Here is a 19,162-nt window from a genome sequence, read left to right as displayed (position 1 = left end):
TTTGTTATTCGGCTGCAGAAATGAGTTTTGACATACAGGGCGGATTACACGCATCAATGTTACTGTGCCCTAACACCAGTATTTACACAATTGCTTTTAAATAGCGACAAGATACTTCAAGTAACCCAATTAGTATTTTCGTACTCCTTCCACCAGCTGCGGACTACAACCCCCATCATATCAGCCAACCGTTGTCCGGCTAATAAATCAGATGTCAGGCTTTGTATTGCCTCCCTGGCACTCTTGGAGTGTAAGCTTCTAGGTTTTGTCCAGGCTTTGTTCACTCTTCTTTTGAATATTACTATTACCCCACTCTGCAGGTAATGATAGCCTGAGGCGGTGATACAGCTGGGGACATGTATCCAAGGAGGGGCAGGAAGCTCTTTGCTGTTTGTCAAGAAGGCAGATGTGTACACACCTGCTCCATGTCCTGATTTACCCCACTGTCAGCGTACTGAGCGGGCCCGACTGGGAATGAAAACTGCCCTGGAAATAAATGAATACCAGCCCCATATTTCATGGCGCCATTTTGGGGCGTGTTTGTGTTAGAGTGACTGTAGTGAAACATTTTAGAGTGGGTTCTTATGAGGAGCATCATGTATCCATGATGAGGTAGCGTGTCCATCTGCCTGTTGGCCTAAAGACATGATGTCTTAAGAGTGCACCATATTTGGTTCAAATCCCTGTGGCTCATGTGTGTCGTATAAATATCTAGTGGCCTATTTGCTTTGTGTATACCTATCCTATTAGAGCAGCTGAACGTATTGTTTTAGAGTGGATACATATAAGTTTATGTGAATCAGGAGAAAGCAGGCTCATATATCAGAAGCAGCATCTGTCTACTTGGTGGTATAGCGGTAAGGTAACCTGTGTACCTTACAAAGTACTGCTGGTTCTAGTCTTACCGGCTCTCTTATGACGTTTAAGTATATATGTGTTTGTATTCATCTCTATAGTGTTAGATTGGCTGTATGTAATGTTTTAGAGTGAGTCAGGAGAAAGCAGAGTCATATATCCACCCCGAGAAAGCCCCACCGACTGCCTGTTGGTGTAAGGGTAAAGTGACCTGGATGCCATACCAAGGATTGCTGGTTTGAATCCCAGAGTCTCCTCTGTGGTGTTAATGCATATAAAGTGTATATGTTGTTTTAGAGTAGGGGCTTATATGTGAGTCAGGAGAAAGCAGGGTGGTATTTCCACGGCGAGAGAGTAGAACCAACTGCCTGGTGGTGTAAAGGTAAAGTAACCTGCATACTGTACTAAGGATCAATGGTTCGAATCTTGATGGCTCCTCTTTTGTGTTAATGCACCTAGAGTGTATCGATTGTTTTAGAGTAGGGGCGTACATATAATGACAGGGGGTAGCCTCGACTCTCGGGCTATGTCATCCTGGTTAACCCCCCAATAAAAACACGGACACCAGATGTGGGATGAATAAAGGCCACAGACGATTTATTAACGTCAATGCCACGCAACCTGTAAACATTTACGAAGGTGCATTAACACGGCAATGACCCAAATACAATAAAACACCCGAAAGCTTGCCAGGACCAACCGGGGCCAAACTGTAAGCATCACCTTATGGGAGGGCATACCATGATGCCCCTCCCCCACCTGAGGTTCCAGCAACTGCCCAGCCAGGAACCTCCCACCGACACTTTAACACCAGTGGCAATAACCACATAACACCCCCCGGCAACCTGGCAAGCTACCGCCCCCCGGCTGTGACAGAATCCTGAAACGAAACACAGAACCGGGTAGGCTGGCACAACAAAAAGCCCAGAACATTCTTACGCACCAACCTTATATACCCCCTTCACTTCCTCCCCCTCCCCGTTGAACTTTCTTTGACCCCCTGACCTAGCCCTGCTCTGCACCCCTGTCAGGGCCCCCTCCGTTCCATGCAGACTACGTGGGCATCAGTATATGTGAGTCAGGAGAAAGCAGGGTCATATATCCATGCAGAGAGGCTCACGTTGATGTGAAGACCACAGATGGCTACCTACTTTGCCTATTCTGTGTTGGATTCACCAAAAAGCGTAACAACCAGATTAGAAAGACTTCTTATGCCCAGCATCAGCAAGTGCGTCAGATCCGCAAGAAGATGATGGAAATCATGACTCGTGAAGTGCAGACAAATGACTTGAAAGAAGTTGTTAACAAGCTAATTCCAGACAGTATCGGCAAAGACATTGAAAAGGCCTGCCAGTCCATCTATCCTCTACATGATGTGTATGTACGCAAAGTGAAGATGCTGAAAAAGCCAAAGTTTGAGCTGGGCAAACTTATGAAACTACATGGTGAAGGCGGTGGTGCTGGGAAGCCTGCAGGAGATGAGACAGGCGCCAAAGTAGAGCGGGCTGATGGATATGAACCCCCACTTCAGGAATCTGTCTGAGATGCATAATCTGAATTAGAGCCTGTAAAGAAAATATATATTTTTATATATATATATATATATATATATATATATATATATATAAAATGTAGATATATATATATCCACGCCGAGGACGCAAAACCAACTGCCTGGTGGTGTAAAGGTAAAGTAACTTGCCTACCATACCAAGGGTTGCTGGTTCGACTCTTGCTGGCTCCTCTGTGGTGTTAATGTTTACAGAGTGTCTATGTTATTTTAGAGTAGGGGCGTATATATAAGTATATGTGAGTCAGGAGAAAGCAGTGACATATTTCCACGCCGAGAGCACAAAATCAACTGCCTGGTGGTGTAAAGGAAAAGTAACCTGCCTTCCCTACCAATGATTGATGGTTCGAATCCTGATGGATCCTCTGTGGTGTATATATTGTTTTAGAATAGGGGCGTATATATAAGTATATGTGAGTCGGGAGAAAGCAGGGTCATATATCCACGGCGAGAACACAACATGAACTGCCTGGTGGTGTAAAGGTTAAGTAAACTGCCTTCCGTACCAAGAATCGCTGGTTCGAATCCTGATGAATATATTCTTTTAGAATAGGGGCGTGTATATATAAGTATATGTGAGTCGGGAGAAAGCAGGGTCATATATCCACGGCGAGAAAGCGCAGTCGGCTGCTCGGTGGCGTGAAGGTATAGTTGCCTGCCTGACATACAATGGATCGCTGGTTCGAATCCTCATGATGACTTCTGTGCGTAAGTACGCAGTGTGGCTCTGCTTGTGTGTGCTAGTGGATGGTGTTAAAGTGGCTCTGTGGCACTCTACCATACACTCACATACACATCTACAGCCTCACCTGCATACGCATAGCTGGTTGCGGACAAGGTTGCGGCTAACACTTGAAGGTTGCACTAAGCCGTGTGTCCTCACACGCAGTGGCCGAAAACATTGGTTGCGGAAAAGGTTTCGGAATGTGTGCGCATCCGCTTGACCCGTTCATGTGCATGCACAGTAGCCCACACAGTGACTTACATGGAGAATCATCATGGCGGATACAAAACCGCTGATACGATACCGGAGATCTGGAGTATGACGGGGCATCACCGGCAGCCACCCCTTTCCTTCTCTCTGCTTCTTTCGGGACAGAAATAAACACAATATACTCTTTGTATATTGTGAGACAAAGACCCCCTTCAGGGGGTTTTACTCACTTCAGGGGGTGTGGTCATGGGCGCATGTCCCCCACCATCCATGCAACATGTATAAAGTATAGCAACATGTATAAAGTATAGCAACATGTATAAAGTATAGCAACATGTATAAAGTATAGCAACATGTATAAAGTATAACTAAAGTATAACTAAAGTAACATGAATAGAGTATAAAGGTAACATGCAATAGAGTATAAAGAAAAACAATAATTGAAACACTTAATAATATATCTAAGTGGTTTACTATACTTTGTTAATTAAGTGTTTCAATTATTGTTTTTCTTTATACTCTATTGCATGTTACCTTTATACTCTATTCATGTTACTTTAGTTATACTTTATACATGTTGCTACATGTTGCATGGATGGTGGGGGACATGCTCCCATGACCACACCCCCCTGAAGTGAGTAAAACCCCCTGAAGGGGGTCTTTGTCTCACAATATACAAAGTAATATATTGTGTTTGTTTCTGTCCCGAAAGAAGCAGAGAGAAGGCAAAGGGGTGGCTGCCGGTGATGCCCCATCATACTCCGGATCTCCGGTATCGTATCCGCCATGATGATTCTCCATGTAAGTCGCTGTGTGGGCTACTGTGCACGCACATGAACGGGTCAAGCGGATGCACACACATTGCGAAACCTTTTCCGCAACCAGTGTTTTTGGTCACTGCGTGCAAGGACACACGGCTTAGCGCAACCTTCAAGTGTTATCTGCAACCGGCTATGTGTATGCAGGTGAGGCTGTAGATGTGTATGTAAGTGTTTGATGTTAGAGTGCCACAGAGCCACTTTAACACCATCCACTAGCGCACACAAGCAGAGCCACACTGCGTACTTACGTGCAGAAGTCATCATGAGGATTCGAACCAACGATCCATTGTATATCAGGCAGGTAACTATACCTTCACGCCACCGAGCAGCCGATTGTGAGTTCTCGCCGTGGATATATGACCCTGCTTTCTCCCAACTCACATATACTTACATATATGCCCCTATTCTAAAACAATATATTCATCAGGATTCGAACCAGCGATCCTTGGTATAGTATGCAGGTTACCTTACCTTTACACCACCAGGCAGTTGGCTTTGCTTTCTCGCCGTGGATATATGACCCTGTTTTCTCCTGACTCACATATACTTATATATATGCCCCTACTCTAAAATAACATATACACCACAGAGGAGCCATCAGGATTCAAACCATCGATCCTTGGTATGGTAGGCAGGTTACTTTACCTTTACACCACCAGGCAGATTGCTTTGCTTTTTTGGCGTGGAAATATGTCGCTGTTTTCTCCTGTCTCACATATCCTTACATATACTCCCCTACTCTAAAATAATATATACATTCAACAATTATTCACTAACACCACCTTGTAGCCATCTGGATTCAAACCAGCGACCCTTTGAATGTTGGGCTGTTTACCTTACCTTACCTTTACGCCACCACGTGTGCAACTGGCTCTGTTGTTTCCTCTCCTAAGGAATATGATGCCTATCATCTCCTGACTCACAAATACTTACATGCACCTACGCTAACACGATACATGCCCTTTAAAATTATGCATTTCTAACACTATATATATATATATATATATATATATATATACACACAAAGTAACTATAACAATACATACTTCCACTTTAACACTAAAACATGTAACGCGATATGAACCGGCAACCCCTTTGCACATCAAGCGAGGCATATTACCATTACCAGGGAATAGGAAGCGATGTGCCGCCATGACCCTGTGTTCTCCTCACTTACATTTACTGACATATACCCTCTCTAAAACATTACATACACCCTACATATATACACAGCAACTGTAACAATATATACTCACACTAACACAATAAAGGAGCCTCGAAAACACTAGATACAGAAATACCAAATATAAATAAATATATACACTGCAAAATACTTACATGCAATAAAGAGCCCATTGGGGTCTGAACCAAAGACTCCTAACTTGACAGGTAGGGCACATTACCTCTACGCCATCAAACAACTGAGGCTTTGCTATGGATATATGACCCTGTTATCTCCTCACTGACATTATACTATTATATACCCTCTCTAAAACATTACATACACCCTACATATATACACACAACAACTGTAACAATATATACTCACACTAACACAATAAAGGAACCTCGAAAACACTAGATACAGCAATACCAAATATAAATAAATATATACACTGTTAAAGGCGATAAAGAAGTCAGTGGGGTCCAAATCACGAACCCCTTACACAACAGGAAAGGCACATTGGCACATTACCTCTACGCGATCAGAGAACTGAGGCTTTGCTGTAGATGTATGACCCTGTTGTCTCCTCACTGACATATACCCTCTCTAAAACATTACATACACCCTACATATATACACACAGCAACTGTAACAATATATACTCACACTAACACAATAAAGGAGCCTCGAAAACACTAGATACAGCAATACCAAATATAAATAAATATATACACTGCAAAATACTTACACGCAATAAAGAAGCCATTGAAGTTCGCACCAAGAATGCCTTATGTAACAAGTAGGTCACATTACCGTTACACCATCAAACAACCAGGTCCTTTGGGATATCACCATAGATATATGACCCTGTTTTCTCCTCATTGACATAAACTATTATATAACCTCTCTAAAACATTACTCACACTTTAACACGATAAAGAGCCTCTAAAACACTAGATACAGCATTACCATATATAAATAAATATATACACTGCAACATACTTACTCACAACATAGAGGCCCTCGGGGAACAAACCCGTTATATGCCGGGCAGGTCGCATTACCATTATGCCACCAGTCAACTGTGGTTTGGATTTTTCAATACCATATATTAAAAAATATATATATATAAACAGATTATAAAACTTTTCCACGATACAGGTCCCAACAAGGTTTGAACTAATGATCATCTGTACGTTAGGTAGGTCAACTTACCATTAAACCACCATGTAGCTGGGGCCAGTCCTCAAATGTGGAAATATGATGCCTGATATATTTATATGCACCCTAAAACAATACATACGGCCACTCTAACACCATAGGTATCTATACACGCATGGCAATTATAACAATAATTGCTAACACAATACAGAAGTCTGCAGGATTCAAAACACAGAGTGTATGGCACCTAGGTGGTACACTTTACCAAGCAGCTGGACTCTGGTTCTGTCCATGGAAATATGATCCCTGCCTGCTCCTGACTCATACATAACCATGACTGAGGTAGCGCCAACGCGACGCCCTCTTTACCCCCCTTGCCACAATAAATACACAAACACAAAGTAAATAATATAATGCTTTGGAAAAATAAGGCCACGGTGCAGTCCGCTTTACGCCTTCCACACCGTGACACAGATATAAATAACTTTATTCATAGTAAAATGAACTTTATTTGTAAACACATATAACATAGTATATAATATAGCAATGCACGTGCCGCACCACCCGACTTACTTATGACACGTGCAAGCCTTAAAACTAACAATTGTAAACCAAATATAAAGGCTACAAATCGTAACCCTAAAATTTTAAGTTCAAAAAAAATTATTTAAGTGTGTGTGTATTATTATTATTTTATATTCCTTTGGTATGTAGCCTTCTGCTTTCCCTCCTCCAGTGTGAGGATTCATGGACTGTTGTACAAAAGCAAACATAGGGGTTTAATTTGAGTGAATTTGCAGTTCTGGACAAGATAGTCCTGGCTATTTGTGGATTGTTGCTATAACAGACCACCTCAATATCAGAAGCACGTCTATGGCAGAGACCTGATTTAAACTCCTTGACTTTGCTATACATTCTAATTGCCGAATTATTATTACGTTTCTGCAGCGTAAAGAGCTTGGCTGGCCCTGTATAATGCATAGCTAAGTCAATGAGATGTCGCTGAAAAATCCCTGACCATTTAATTATGCACTATACAGGAGAAGCAGTATGGGCAATATGGACTCTCCCGTCAACCCTATTTCCAGGGAATACTCTCCAATTCAGGAAGTGACTGCTGGAGACTTTCTCCCACTTGATGAGCCAAGACAGGCTTATCTTAGTCAAGCAGCAGCTGCCCCTCAGCCCTAGCCACCTGAATGGTGGGTGGTGTCACCTGTCCAGGGCTGACCAATCAGAGAGAGGGGAACCTGGGCCAGCTCCTGATTGGTTGCTAGAGTCAGCTGACTAGGCTCAGCCAATCAGGGGCTGCCCCTCAGCCCTAGCCTCCTGATTGGTGGGCGGTGTCACCTGACCAGGGCTGACCAATCAGAGAGAGGGAGGTAAGATGGTCCGTAGTTGGGCAAGCATTTGCAAAACCACCGTTATGTGTGGCCACAGAGTGTGGAACCAGCCTTTGAGTGAGCCTTTCAACGAGTGAGTATGAACATGTAGGTTTATTTTTATTAAGTACCAACACAGTCTGCGCAGCACTCTCTCCATGTCGCCCTTCTGTCCCTTCCTCCCATCAAACAGTTCTGCTGCTCATAGACCCCCCTCTTCCTCTTGTTCCCTTGATACAACGGTTTCTTTGCCTCCCTGTTTCATTCATCTTTTGTATGCTTCTCTCTTTGCTTAATTCTGTATGTTTTGCGACCACCCCCCCTAAATAATTCAGTCATCTGCTTCAGTCCTCTAATACCTCGCCGCCTAGAAGGTTTAAGGAAGACGCTCTCTTTTGCCACTTGTTTCACCAATCGTTACTTTTACCAACCCATACTGACTGCCCCTTGCCCATTCTCCCCTCCTTATTTAACATGGCATTGCCAATTTAGTAACATCCCCTCCCTCTCTGTCCTTTCTTTCTTCCATTAACGGTCTGATCTCAGTGGCCATGTTACAGCTAAATGCACTACCAGCCTAAAATTGTCAGGTCCCTTACCCTTGTTAAAATCTTTGATTCCATAGGAACCATTCAGCCCATCTAGTCTGCCCATGTAAACACTCTGACCTTAATCCAAGTCCTTGATCTCGTTTTAGAGTTGGAGGCCTGCTGTGGAAGCTACATGGACACCACATATGGCTGAAAATATGAAAAAACGTAGACCGTGGACCTTATGATTTTGCCAAAAAATAATTATTTTTTTTTTAAAACACTCAAAACATTTAGGAAATAATTCCTTTAGCATCTCACATAACATCCAAGTTAAAAGGAAAGGTTTTGGACGCCAGCTATGGAAGCTACATAGGACAAATCCTCTTTACTGGATAAACAGTTGTCAGTGGTCCAAGCGAAAAATAGAGCAGTACTTTTTGTCACCACTGAGAGGTACAGAAATGACTACAGAATTAAGTTTGTATCATAATATGGTGTTTTTTCCATGAAGATCAGGAAGATCATTAATAAAAATTGGAATATTCTGTCTTCCAGTTATCCAGTTGTTCCCGGGTTTGGCCAAAAACCATTTATGGCGTTTAAGAGATGCCCTTCACTAAAGGATAAATTGGTACACACTCAGCTTTCTGTGGAACCCTCTACTTCGACATCTAAGGTTGGGAATTTTCCCTTTTTTAATTGTAGTGCTTGTCACTCGATGATACAGGGCTCTGTTGTGCATCATCCACATGGAGGAAGAAAATACACTGTTAATCAGTATGTGACATGTAACGCTTCTTATGTGGTATATCTCCTGAAATGTCCTTTTGGGTGTTTTGTATGTTGGGCAGACTACTCAGAGAATGAGAGAGAGATTTTCAAAGCATAAGTCTACCATCAGGACTGGGTTACTTGAATTACCAGTCCTGGCTCATTTCTCTGAGTCCCGCCACAACATTGCCCAACTGAAATATCAGATTATTCAACAGATTCCAGAAAATTTAAGAAGGGGAGATCGACTTAAAAAACTGCTTTACCGTGAAGCATTTTGGATAAGAGAGCTGAATACTCTTAGTCCAAAAGGGTTAAATTTTGATTATGATGTGACATCTCTCATTTGAATAGTGATGAGTTTTATATTTTTTAGTGAACCTTTGATATTTTTGATAGTAATTAACTTAACCTTTTTTATGTTTTTCGCAGATTCTTTGAAAATTGGTGCTGGTTCACTTTTAGAACTTCACACACTCATCTTCGAGCAATAATATGCAGGTGTTCTACTTTTCCATTTAGTATTAAGATTTCTTATACACTTTTATTGAAACAAATTTATAAGTTTTAATTTTATACACTTGCCAAATTTGGTTCACTTTAATACACTGTCACTTTAAATGTGTAACATAGTACACATTATCACTTTATATGTATGATGTAATATAGGGATATTAAGAGGTATAAGAGGACACATGTCTAGCTATTTATATTTGTCTTTGACATGATTTTTACACTTTCATATATATATGATTTAATATCATTTTCCAATATTTTTTTTGTAGACAATTTTACACTCCTTAATTCATTGTATTTTTTGACAAACTGCACTTTTTTTACTTTTTTAAATTCAGATGCTTAATATTTTCATACACTTAAATTTGCACTTTGTTCAGAATATGGACTAATTTGGGTATAGGGCAGTATGCTATGTGCTTAATACTTTAATTGCATATTTGCTTGTAGTATTTCTTTTTCTTTTTTTTTTCTCCCCGTTTTAATTTATTGCTGTGGCTCTTTAATGTTATTAAATGATTGTGTCTAGATTATATGTACTTGGTCGTCCTGATGACCGTTCTGCCGATACACCTTCTTCCCCTTTTTGGGAGATTTGATGACATATGTTTTTAGGCAATACCATCCTGAATGTTCCTGATCTTGTCTGATCTCAGAAGCTAAGCAGGATTGGAACTGGTTAGCACCTGGATGGGAGACCGCTTGGGAATATCTAATCTTTTTTTTTTTTTTTTTTTGGCGTGATGTCATCATGCAATCATATGGTTTGGTCTGGTCACATGACCAGGATGAGATTAAGCTATGGAGACACAAGGTATTTACTTAGGATTTGATTAATATGTGCTATTAATGTCTGATTATTTGTAATATACTGTATAATGTAGATGTAAACATTTTAATTATTTGATGTTTTTAAATTACTTGCTGATTGTTTTTTAAATAAGATAAGTAATTATCACTAATTGTTTGCATTACTTGGTGTGACTTTTTACTGAACCTGATTGGATTGTATAGAATTATACTCAATACTTAAGGGTGTGATTTGGAGTGAAGTGTTAGCTTGACAAAGGCCCTGTTTGGCCAAAATGTTGCTTTTGTTTGTTCTCGCTTAATAAAGTGTCCTAGAGTGTCTGGGACACCAGATATGGCTGAAAATCTGAAAAAACTTAGACCCTGTGTTACTTACCTGCCCCCGGCTCCCACGTTGCCGCCACGGAGGAGAGGGAGACCCCCCTCCAATACGCGGTCACCGGAGCCGGCACGGAGGAGAGGGAGACCCCCCTCCAATACGCGGCCACCGGAGCCGGCACGGAGGAGAGGGAGACCCCCCTCCAATACGCGGCCACCGGAGCCGGTACGGAGGAGAGGGAGACCCCCCTCCAATACACGACCACCGGAGCCGGCACGGAGAAGAGGGAGACCCCCCTCCAACGCAAGACCTCCGGAGCCGCCACGGAGGAGAGGGAGACCCCCCCTCCAACGCACGGGCACCGGATCCTCCACGGAGGAGAGGGAGACCTCCCTCCAACACTGTGCCGCCTCCGCCGTCGTCTGCAGGACTGCCGCGCAGGAGAGGCAGACCTCCTGGAACACGGCGTCCGGTTTCGGCACTCGCGCGCCCTCTGGTGGTGAACTCCCGAACTGCAGGCTTATATGAAGGGAGATTGCGCCACACTCATCATGGTGGTGATTCCCGGTCATTGGAAGTGACGTCATGAGGTTTGGCGGGAGATTTGAACTTCCTCTGTGGTTTCTATTTAAACCTCTTCAGTTCTATCTGACCTTGCCTTCTGTTGGTTGTCTATGCCTTGTGCTAGTGCCCAGATAGCGTTTCCTGATTCGGTATTCCTGTGTATGATCCTGGCTTGTCTGACTTCGTTGTTTTCCTGTATCCTGACCTCGGCTCTGTTATTTGACTATCCTGCTCTCCGGTATCCTGACCTCGGCTCTGTTATACGACTATCCTGCTCTCCGGAATCCTGACCTCGGCTTGTTATACCTGTTCTGTCCTGGAGTCCTACCTGACCACGGTGTCTCCTACTACTTGTACGTGACAGAAACAGAAGGCCATCATGAGACCCGCTTCGGTAGGATCTCAGGGTTCCTGTGAGGCTCGTCTGGATGAGATGGACCATCGTCTGGACCAGTTTGCCCAAGCACTCCAGACCCTACTACAACGCACAGATCCCGGTCTACAAGTGCATGCCTCTCCAGCTGTAGCTCCACCGCCGGTACCAGCTCCAGCCCCAATGCCGGTGGTTCATGCTCCTATGAATCTTCCTCCACCCCAGCGATATGGAGGAGATCCTGCGACCTGCCGTGGATTTCTCAACCAGTGCGAGATTCTTTTTGAACTTAACCCTTATGCCTTTGTTTCTGATCGGGCCAAGATTGGTTACATAATCTCACTTCTCACGGACAGGGCCCTGGCCTGGGCATCTCCTCTGTGGGAGAGGAGTACCCAAGCGGTTCGCTCCTATTCCGAATTTGTGGCCGCACTACGTGCTGTGTTCGATGTTCCAGGCAGAAGTTCCACTGCTTCATCCTCTCTCTTCAACATCCGTCAAGGAGAGCGTACCCTCATGGACTATGCTATTGAATGTCGTACGCTAATGGGTGAGGTGAACTGGACCAGCGAGGCCCTTATCGCTGCTTTTTTGAACAGACTATCAGAGACTTTGAAAGACGAGATTGCTGCTCGTGATCTTCCATCTGACCTGGACTCGGTGATCTCCTATGTGACCCAGATCGACCTTCGTCTTCGAGAACGGCAGGTGCAACGAGACAATCTGAGAGCACGGGAGAGAGGTGTACGTTCCCTCCCGCGTCTGGCTCCTCAGTTCATACCACCACCCACGTCTCCTGTTACCTGTGAGGAGCCTATGCAGCTGGGAATTACTCGTCTGTCTGAGAGTGAGAAAGCCAGGCGAAGGAAGGAGGGGCTATGCCTATATTGCGGTCTGACTGGACATTGGGCCCGATCCTGTCCTAAAAAGTCGGGAAACGCCCGCACCTAGAGTGGTTTAGAGGACCTGCTTTAGGTGTGCTGGGTCTGTCCTCTGATTCTAGCAGCACTCGGATGACCGTTCCAATTCAGATATCATGGCCGGGGGGATCCGTTTGCACTGAGGCTTTTCTGGATTCTGGAGCCGCAGAGAACTTTATTGATACCCATTTTTGCGAGCAGCAGTTTATTCCCACCACACCTAAAGACACGCCGGTGAGAATTGAGGCCATTGATGGCAGACCACTTCATCCGCCACAAGTCACCCGAACTACCGTACCAGTGACACTCTCCGTAGGGATGATGCATAAAGAGAATCTACAGTTCCTGGTAATTTGCTCTCCCTCTACTCCTGTTGTTTTGGGGTTTCCATGGTTACAAAGGCACAACCCTACCATCAATTGGGCAACTGGGCAGATCACGTCCTGGAGTCAAGCTTGCGGGGAGCACTGTGACTCACCCATTCGACTGGCCATGGTGTCTACTGGTTCGGAGATGGCCGCTACGATTCTTCCAAATCATTATCGGGAGTTTGCGGATGTATTTGACAAGAAGGAAGCGGAGAAGTTACCTCCTCATAGATCCTACGACTGCCCTATTGATCTCCTTCCGGGCACTATGCCACCCCGAGGTCGTGTCTACCCCTTGTCTGTTCCCGAGACCCAGGCCATGGAATCCTACATCGAGGAGAATCTGAGGCGGGGTTTCATCCGTCGGTCTACGTCCCCGGCTGGAGCGGGGTTTTTCTTCGTCAAGAAGAAGAACGGAGAACTGAGACCTTGCATCGACTACAGAGGCTTGAATAGGATTACAAGGCGGAACTCCTATCCTATCCCCCTCATCTCGGAACTTTTCGACAGATTACGCGGGGCCCAAATCTTTACTAAATTGGATCTCCGTGGGGCGTATAACCTGGTTCGTATTCGTGCCGGTCACGAGTGGAGGACAGCCTTCAACACCCGCTCGGGACATTATGAGTACCTGGTCATGCCGTTCGGTCTGTGCAATGCCCCGGCGGTGTTCCAGGAATTTATTAATGACTGTCTACGGGACTTTCTCCAGCAGTTCGTGGTCGTATACCTGGACGATATCCTGATTTACTCAGAGAACTTATCTATTCATCGCGACCAGGTCCGTCAAGTTCTGAGCCGTCTCCGACAGCATGGGCTATATGCCAAGTTGGAAAAGTGCGTTTTTGAGACCCGCAAGGTGACTTTCTTGGGGTACGTGATTACTCCTGAGGGTTTCGATATGGACCCATCGAAGGTGCTGGCGATCAAAGATTGGCCACGACTTACGGGTCTCAAGGCTCTGCAACGCTTCCTCGGATTCGCGAATTACTATAGACGCTTCATCCGGAATTACTCGAGGATTGTCGCCCCTCTAACGGACTTGACTAAAAAAGGGGCCAATGTGTCTGAATGGTCCTCCGAAGCAGTGTCCGCATTCACTCTTCTCAAAGAGAAGTTCACGACGGCTCCAGTATTACGGCATCCCAATCCGCTTCTACCATTTGTCCTGGAGGTAGATGCCTCTGAATCTGGAGTGGGAGCGATACTCTCCCAACGAGCTTCGTACAGCGGACCACTACACCCTTGCGGCTACTTCTCAAGACACTTCTCTACAGCCGAAAAGAATTACGATATAGGGAATAAAGAACTGTTGGCAGTTATCCTGGCCTTGGAGGAATGGCGTCACCTGCTGGAGGGGGCCTCGATACCGACCTTGATTCTGACCGATCACAAGAATCTTCAATACATAGAGTCGGCTAAGTGTCTCAATCCTCGCCAGGCAAGATGGGCTCTCTTTCTCTCCCGATTTCCGTTTGTGCTCACGTACCGTCCGGGTTCTAAGAACACTAAAGCGGACGCTCTGTCCCGCATGTTTACGCAACCTGAGGCGGAGAGTAGAGAGCCAGAACCCATTATCCCTTCGGCCAAGGTCGTTGCAGCCATTCTGTTACGGGGATATGCTCCTTTGCTGGATCGCGTCACTCGTTCTCAAGGTCAAGCTCCGGATTCCTTGCCGCCGGGGAGGCTCTACGTCCCTCCCAGTTTGCGGGTACCCATTTTACGCACTCTACATGGTGCCAGGACCTCGGGGCATGCAGGAGTGGCACGCGCTAGGGAGCTACTTTCACGGACTTTTTGGTGGCCTCATTGGGGCAGAGACATTACAGCATTCGTTCAGTCATGTGCGAGATGCGCGGCCAACAAATCCTCTCGCACTCGTCCGGCTGGCCTTCTTCGACCTCTCCCTTGTCCTTCGGTTCCCTGGACTCATGTGGCCATGGACTTTATTGTAGAATTACCGCCGTCCAGGGGACATACCGTGATCCTCGTGGTGGTCGACCGTTTCTCTAAGATGGCCCACTTTATTCCACTGCGGAAACTACCCAGCGCCTCTACTCTGGCGGACATCTTCATCCGGGAGATCGTGCGGCTCCACGGAGTACCATCTGAGATCGTGTCGGACAGAGGTACCCAGTTCGTGGCTAGATTCTGGCGTGAATTCGCGAAATCCCTGGGCATCATGTTGGCCTTCTCTTCAGCATATCACCCACAGACGAACGGCCTGGTGGAGAGAGCGAACCAACATCTGGAACAGTATCTACGTCTCTTCATCAACGATCATCAAGATGATTGGGTCGATCTGTTGCCATTTGCAGAGTTTGCTAGGAACAACACGCTCCAAGAATCTACCAGGATTTCGCCTTTCTTCTGCCTGTATGGTCTCCATCCACAGTCCCTCCCAGAGACATTACCGGTTTCAGCTGTTCCAGATCTGGAGGAGAGACTTGCGTCTATTCGTACCACCTGGGCTTCGGTACATTCCGCATTGGAACACGCGGCTTCTCTCCAGCAACGTCAGGCTAACAAGAGGCGCTCCCCCAACCCCTCGTACCGGCCTGGCGAAAGAGTATGGCTGTCTACCAGATTTCTGAGACTCCGGGTTCCGTCCATGAAATTGGCCCCACGGTTTATTGGGCCCTTTCCAGTTGTACGGCAGATCAATCCGGTGGCGTACGAACTTGCACTGCCTAGAACGCTCCGCATCCCTCGGGTATTTCACACCTCATTGTTGAAGCCCCTTGTCTGCAACCGGTTTACCCGAGGTGGGAATTCTACTATGGAAACTGCCAGGAGAGCTTCGGACAGAAGGATTCCTCGGGTAATTCTTGATTCCCGGCGACAACAGGGTAGTTTGCAGTACCTGGTACAATGGAGGGGTCTCGGTCCTGAGGAACGATCCTGGATACCTGCGGCACGCCTATCCGTACCACGGTTGATACGTGCGTTTCATGCTAGGCATCCTTCTCGCCCTGGTGGTCGCCCTGAGGGCGCCCTTTCAAGGGGGGGTACTGTTACTTACCTGCCCCCGGCTCCCACGTTGCCGCCACGGAGGAGAGGGAGACCCCCCTCCAATACGCGGTCACCGGAGCCGGCACGGAGGAGAGGGAGACCCCCCTCCAATACGCGGCCACCGGAGCCGGCACGGAGGAGAGGGAGACCCCCCTCCAATACGCGGCCACCGGAGCCGGTACGGAGGAGAGGGAGACCCCCCTCCAATACACAACCACCGGAGCCGGCACGGAGAAGAGGGAGACCCCCCTCCAACGCAAGACCTCCGGAGCCGCCACGGAGGAGAGGGAGACCCCCCTCCAACGCACGGGCACCGGATCCTCCACGGAGGAGAGGGAGACCTCCCTCCAACACTGTGCCGCCTCCGCCGTCGTCTGCAGGACTGCCGCGCAGGAGAGGCAGACCTCCTGGAACACGGCGTCCGGTTTCGGCACTCGCGCGCCCTCTGGTGGTGAACTCCCAAACTGCAGGCTTATATGAAGGGAGATTGCGCCACACTCATCATGGTGGTGATTCCCGGTCATTGGAAGTGACGTCATGAGGTTTGGCGGGAGATTTGAACTTCCTCTGTGGTTTCTATTTAAACCTCTTCAGTTCTATCTGACCTTGCCTTCTGTTGGTTGTCTATGCCTTGTGCTAGTGCCCAGATAGCGTTTCCTGATTCGGTATTCCTGTGTATGATCCTGGCTTGTCTGACTTCGTTGTTTTCCTGTATCCTGACCTCGGCTCTGTTATTTGACTATCCTGCTCTCCGGTATCCTGACCTCGGCTCTGTTATACGACTATCCTGCTCTCCGGAATCCTGACCTCGGCTTGTTATACCTGTTCTGTCCTGGAGTCCTACCTGACCACGGTGTCTCCTACTACTTGTACGTGACACCCTGGACCTTAAGATTTTGCCAAAAAATATTTTTTTACAAAAATACTCAAAACCTTTAGGAAATAACTCCTTTAGCATCCAGCATAACATCCAAGTTAAAAGGAATGGTATTGGAGGCCTCCTGTGGAAGCTACATGGGACACCAGATATGGCAGAAAATATGAAAAAACTTAGACCGCGGACACAAATTTTTGGCCAAAAAATGAAAAATTTTAAAAACACTCAAAACCTTTAGGAAATAATACCTTTAGCATCCAGCATAACATCCTAGTTAAAAGGAATGGTATTGGAGGCCTGCTGTGGAAGCTACATGGGACACCAGATATGGCTGAAAATATGAAAAAACTTAGACCCCGGACCTTAAGAATTTGCCAAAAAATGAAAAATGTTAAAAACACTCAAAACCTTTAGGAAATAATTCCTTTAGCATCCAGCATAACATCCTAGTTAAACGGAATGGTATTGGAGGCCTGCTGTGGAAGCTACATGGGACACCAGATATGGCTGAAAATATGAAAAAACTTAGACCGCGGACCTTAAGATTTTGCCATAAAATAAAAAATTTTAAAAACGCTCAAAACCTTTAGGAAATTATTCCTTTAGCATCCAGCATAACATCCTAGTTAAAAGGAATGGTATTGGAGGCCTGCTGCGGAAGCTACATGGGACACCAGATATGGCTGGAAATGTGAAAAAACTTAGACCACGGACCTTAAGAATTTGCCAAAAAATGAAAAATTTTAAAAACACTCAAAACCTTTAGGAAATAATTCCTTCAGCATTCAGCATAACATCCTAGTTAAACGGAATGGTATTGGAGGCCTGCTGTGGAAGCTACATGGGACACCAGATATGGCTGAAAATAGGAAAAAACTTAGACCGCGGACCTTAAGATTTTGATGTCCCCAGCTGTCACAATCCTCACAATAACTCCATGACAAATATCCTGGCACTTGTAAGCCTACTCTCCTTCCAAGACGCTAATAGGAGAAGGTAACGTGCACACGTTTCCAGAGGTGCCTCGGGAATTATCTCCAATTAACAGATACCCAACATAATCCACAGGGACATCAAATGGGACGAGTCGATAGTCGGCTCTTTGGGTTTACGTGTACAGCAGGGAGGGTAAAAAGCATTTTTACTTTTCACTTGGGAGTTGTAATCTTTGACCCTTTTTCATTATATTTTCCCAAACTTCTGCAATGCCACAAACTAGCGGTTTATGACCTGTCTGCAATCCCTGTCTGCCTGTCCCATGATATCTCTAAATCTGTGAGTGTTTTATTAGCGTTTGACTCGAAGTGGGTTATAATCTCCACTTCCTCCTGCTGTATACCAAAAAGAACGAGATCCCTCCTAGCGTTCTCCATTCCGTCCTAGCATTCCCCATCCCTGCGAGCCTTCGCCATCCCAACATTCTCCATCATCCATGACCACATCAGTCATGGTTCTTAAAACCCAGATAGAAATGCTGTCCTGTAGAATGGGGGATGTATAAGCGACTAATGGGTTACCTTCCATAAGTCTATACATCCCACATACTGCAGGGCAGGAATGTATCTGGGCTGGTCAGCAATATGAAAAACTTATACTTGTCCTGATGTGGCCGATGTGGTCCCTATACCAAGTAAGCATTCTCCATCCTACTATTCTCCATCCCATCCAAGCATCTTTTATCCCCTCCAAGTCTCCATCGCTCCGAGCATTCCCCATCCCCAACATTCCACATTCCACATCCCCTCCCAGCATTCTCCAGTCCCTTGTCATGCATATTGCCGCTCTTATGGAGACTCTTACTAGGGATGGAGAACCTGCATCTAGGCCGGCCACATGACTTATTTCTACTCTTACTCAGACTCCATAGCGTGAAGCCCATTAACTACACGGTTGCTTTTGTGAGGATTTAAACATATATACCTGTATATATGTACCTGTGTCAGAGACAACCGAGTCTTCTAACCAGAGGTTGCGTTGTCTTTTGCGTTTTCAGACTGTCTCTATAGATACATAACATTCTGTCCACTAATAAACAGCATTTCTCGGTAATCAGGGCTTGACTCATTGTGGGATACTTTTTCAATGAGCCATTATTATCTACACAACGAAATATCTTGGTGGGTGCATTGTTGAAACCACAGCAGTCTCCCCTTCAGTTGCTATAAAATGAATTGCAGGATTAGAATTTGATAAAATCCATCTGGCCACTAT

At 45.6% G+C, this 19,162-nt stretch overlaps 1 protein-coding gene across 1 annotated transcript; it reads left to right on the top strand.

The window, feature by feature from the left end:
• Positions 1-1,924: 1,924 nt before the first annotated feature.
• Positions 1,925-2,421, top strand: LOC128505341 (40S ribosomal protein S3a-like; the record flags this gene model as incomplete). Its single annotated transcript, XM_053475693.1, has 1 exon — positions 1,925-2,421. A coding segment is annotated over one exon (474 nt), but the record flags the coding sequence as incomplete, so codon positions are not given.
• Positions 2,422-19,162: the final 16,741 nt, after the last annotated feature.

Source organism: Spea bombifrons, chromosome 9 (assembly GCF_027358695.1).
Source record: "Spea bombifrons isolate aSpeBom1 chromosome 9, aSpeBom1.2.pri, whole genome shotgun sequence".
Lineage (NCBI taxonomy): Eukaryota > Metazoa > Chordata > Amphibia > Anura > Pelobatidae > Spea > Spea bombifrons.
This window is presented reverse-complemented; position numbering and strand designations above follow the sequence as displayed.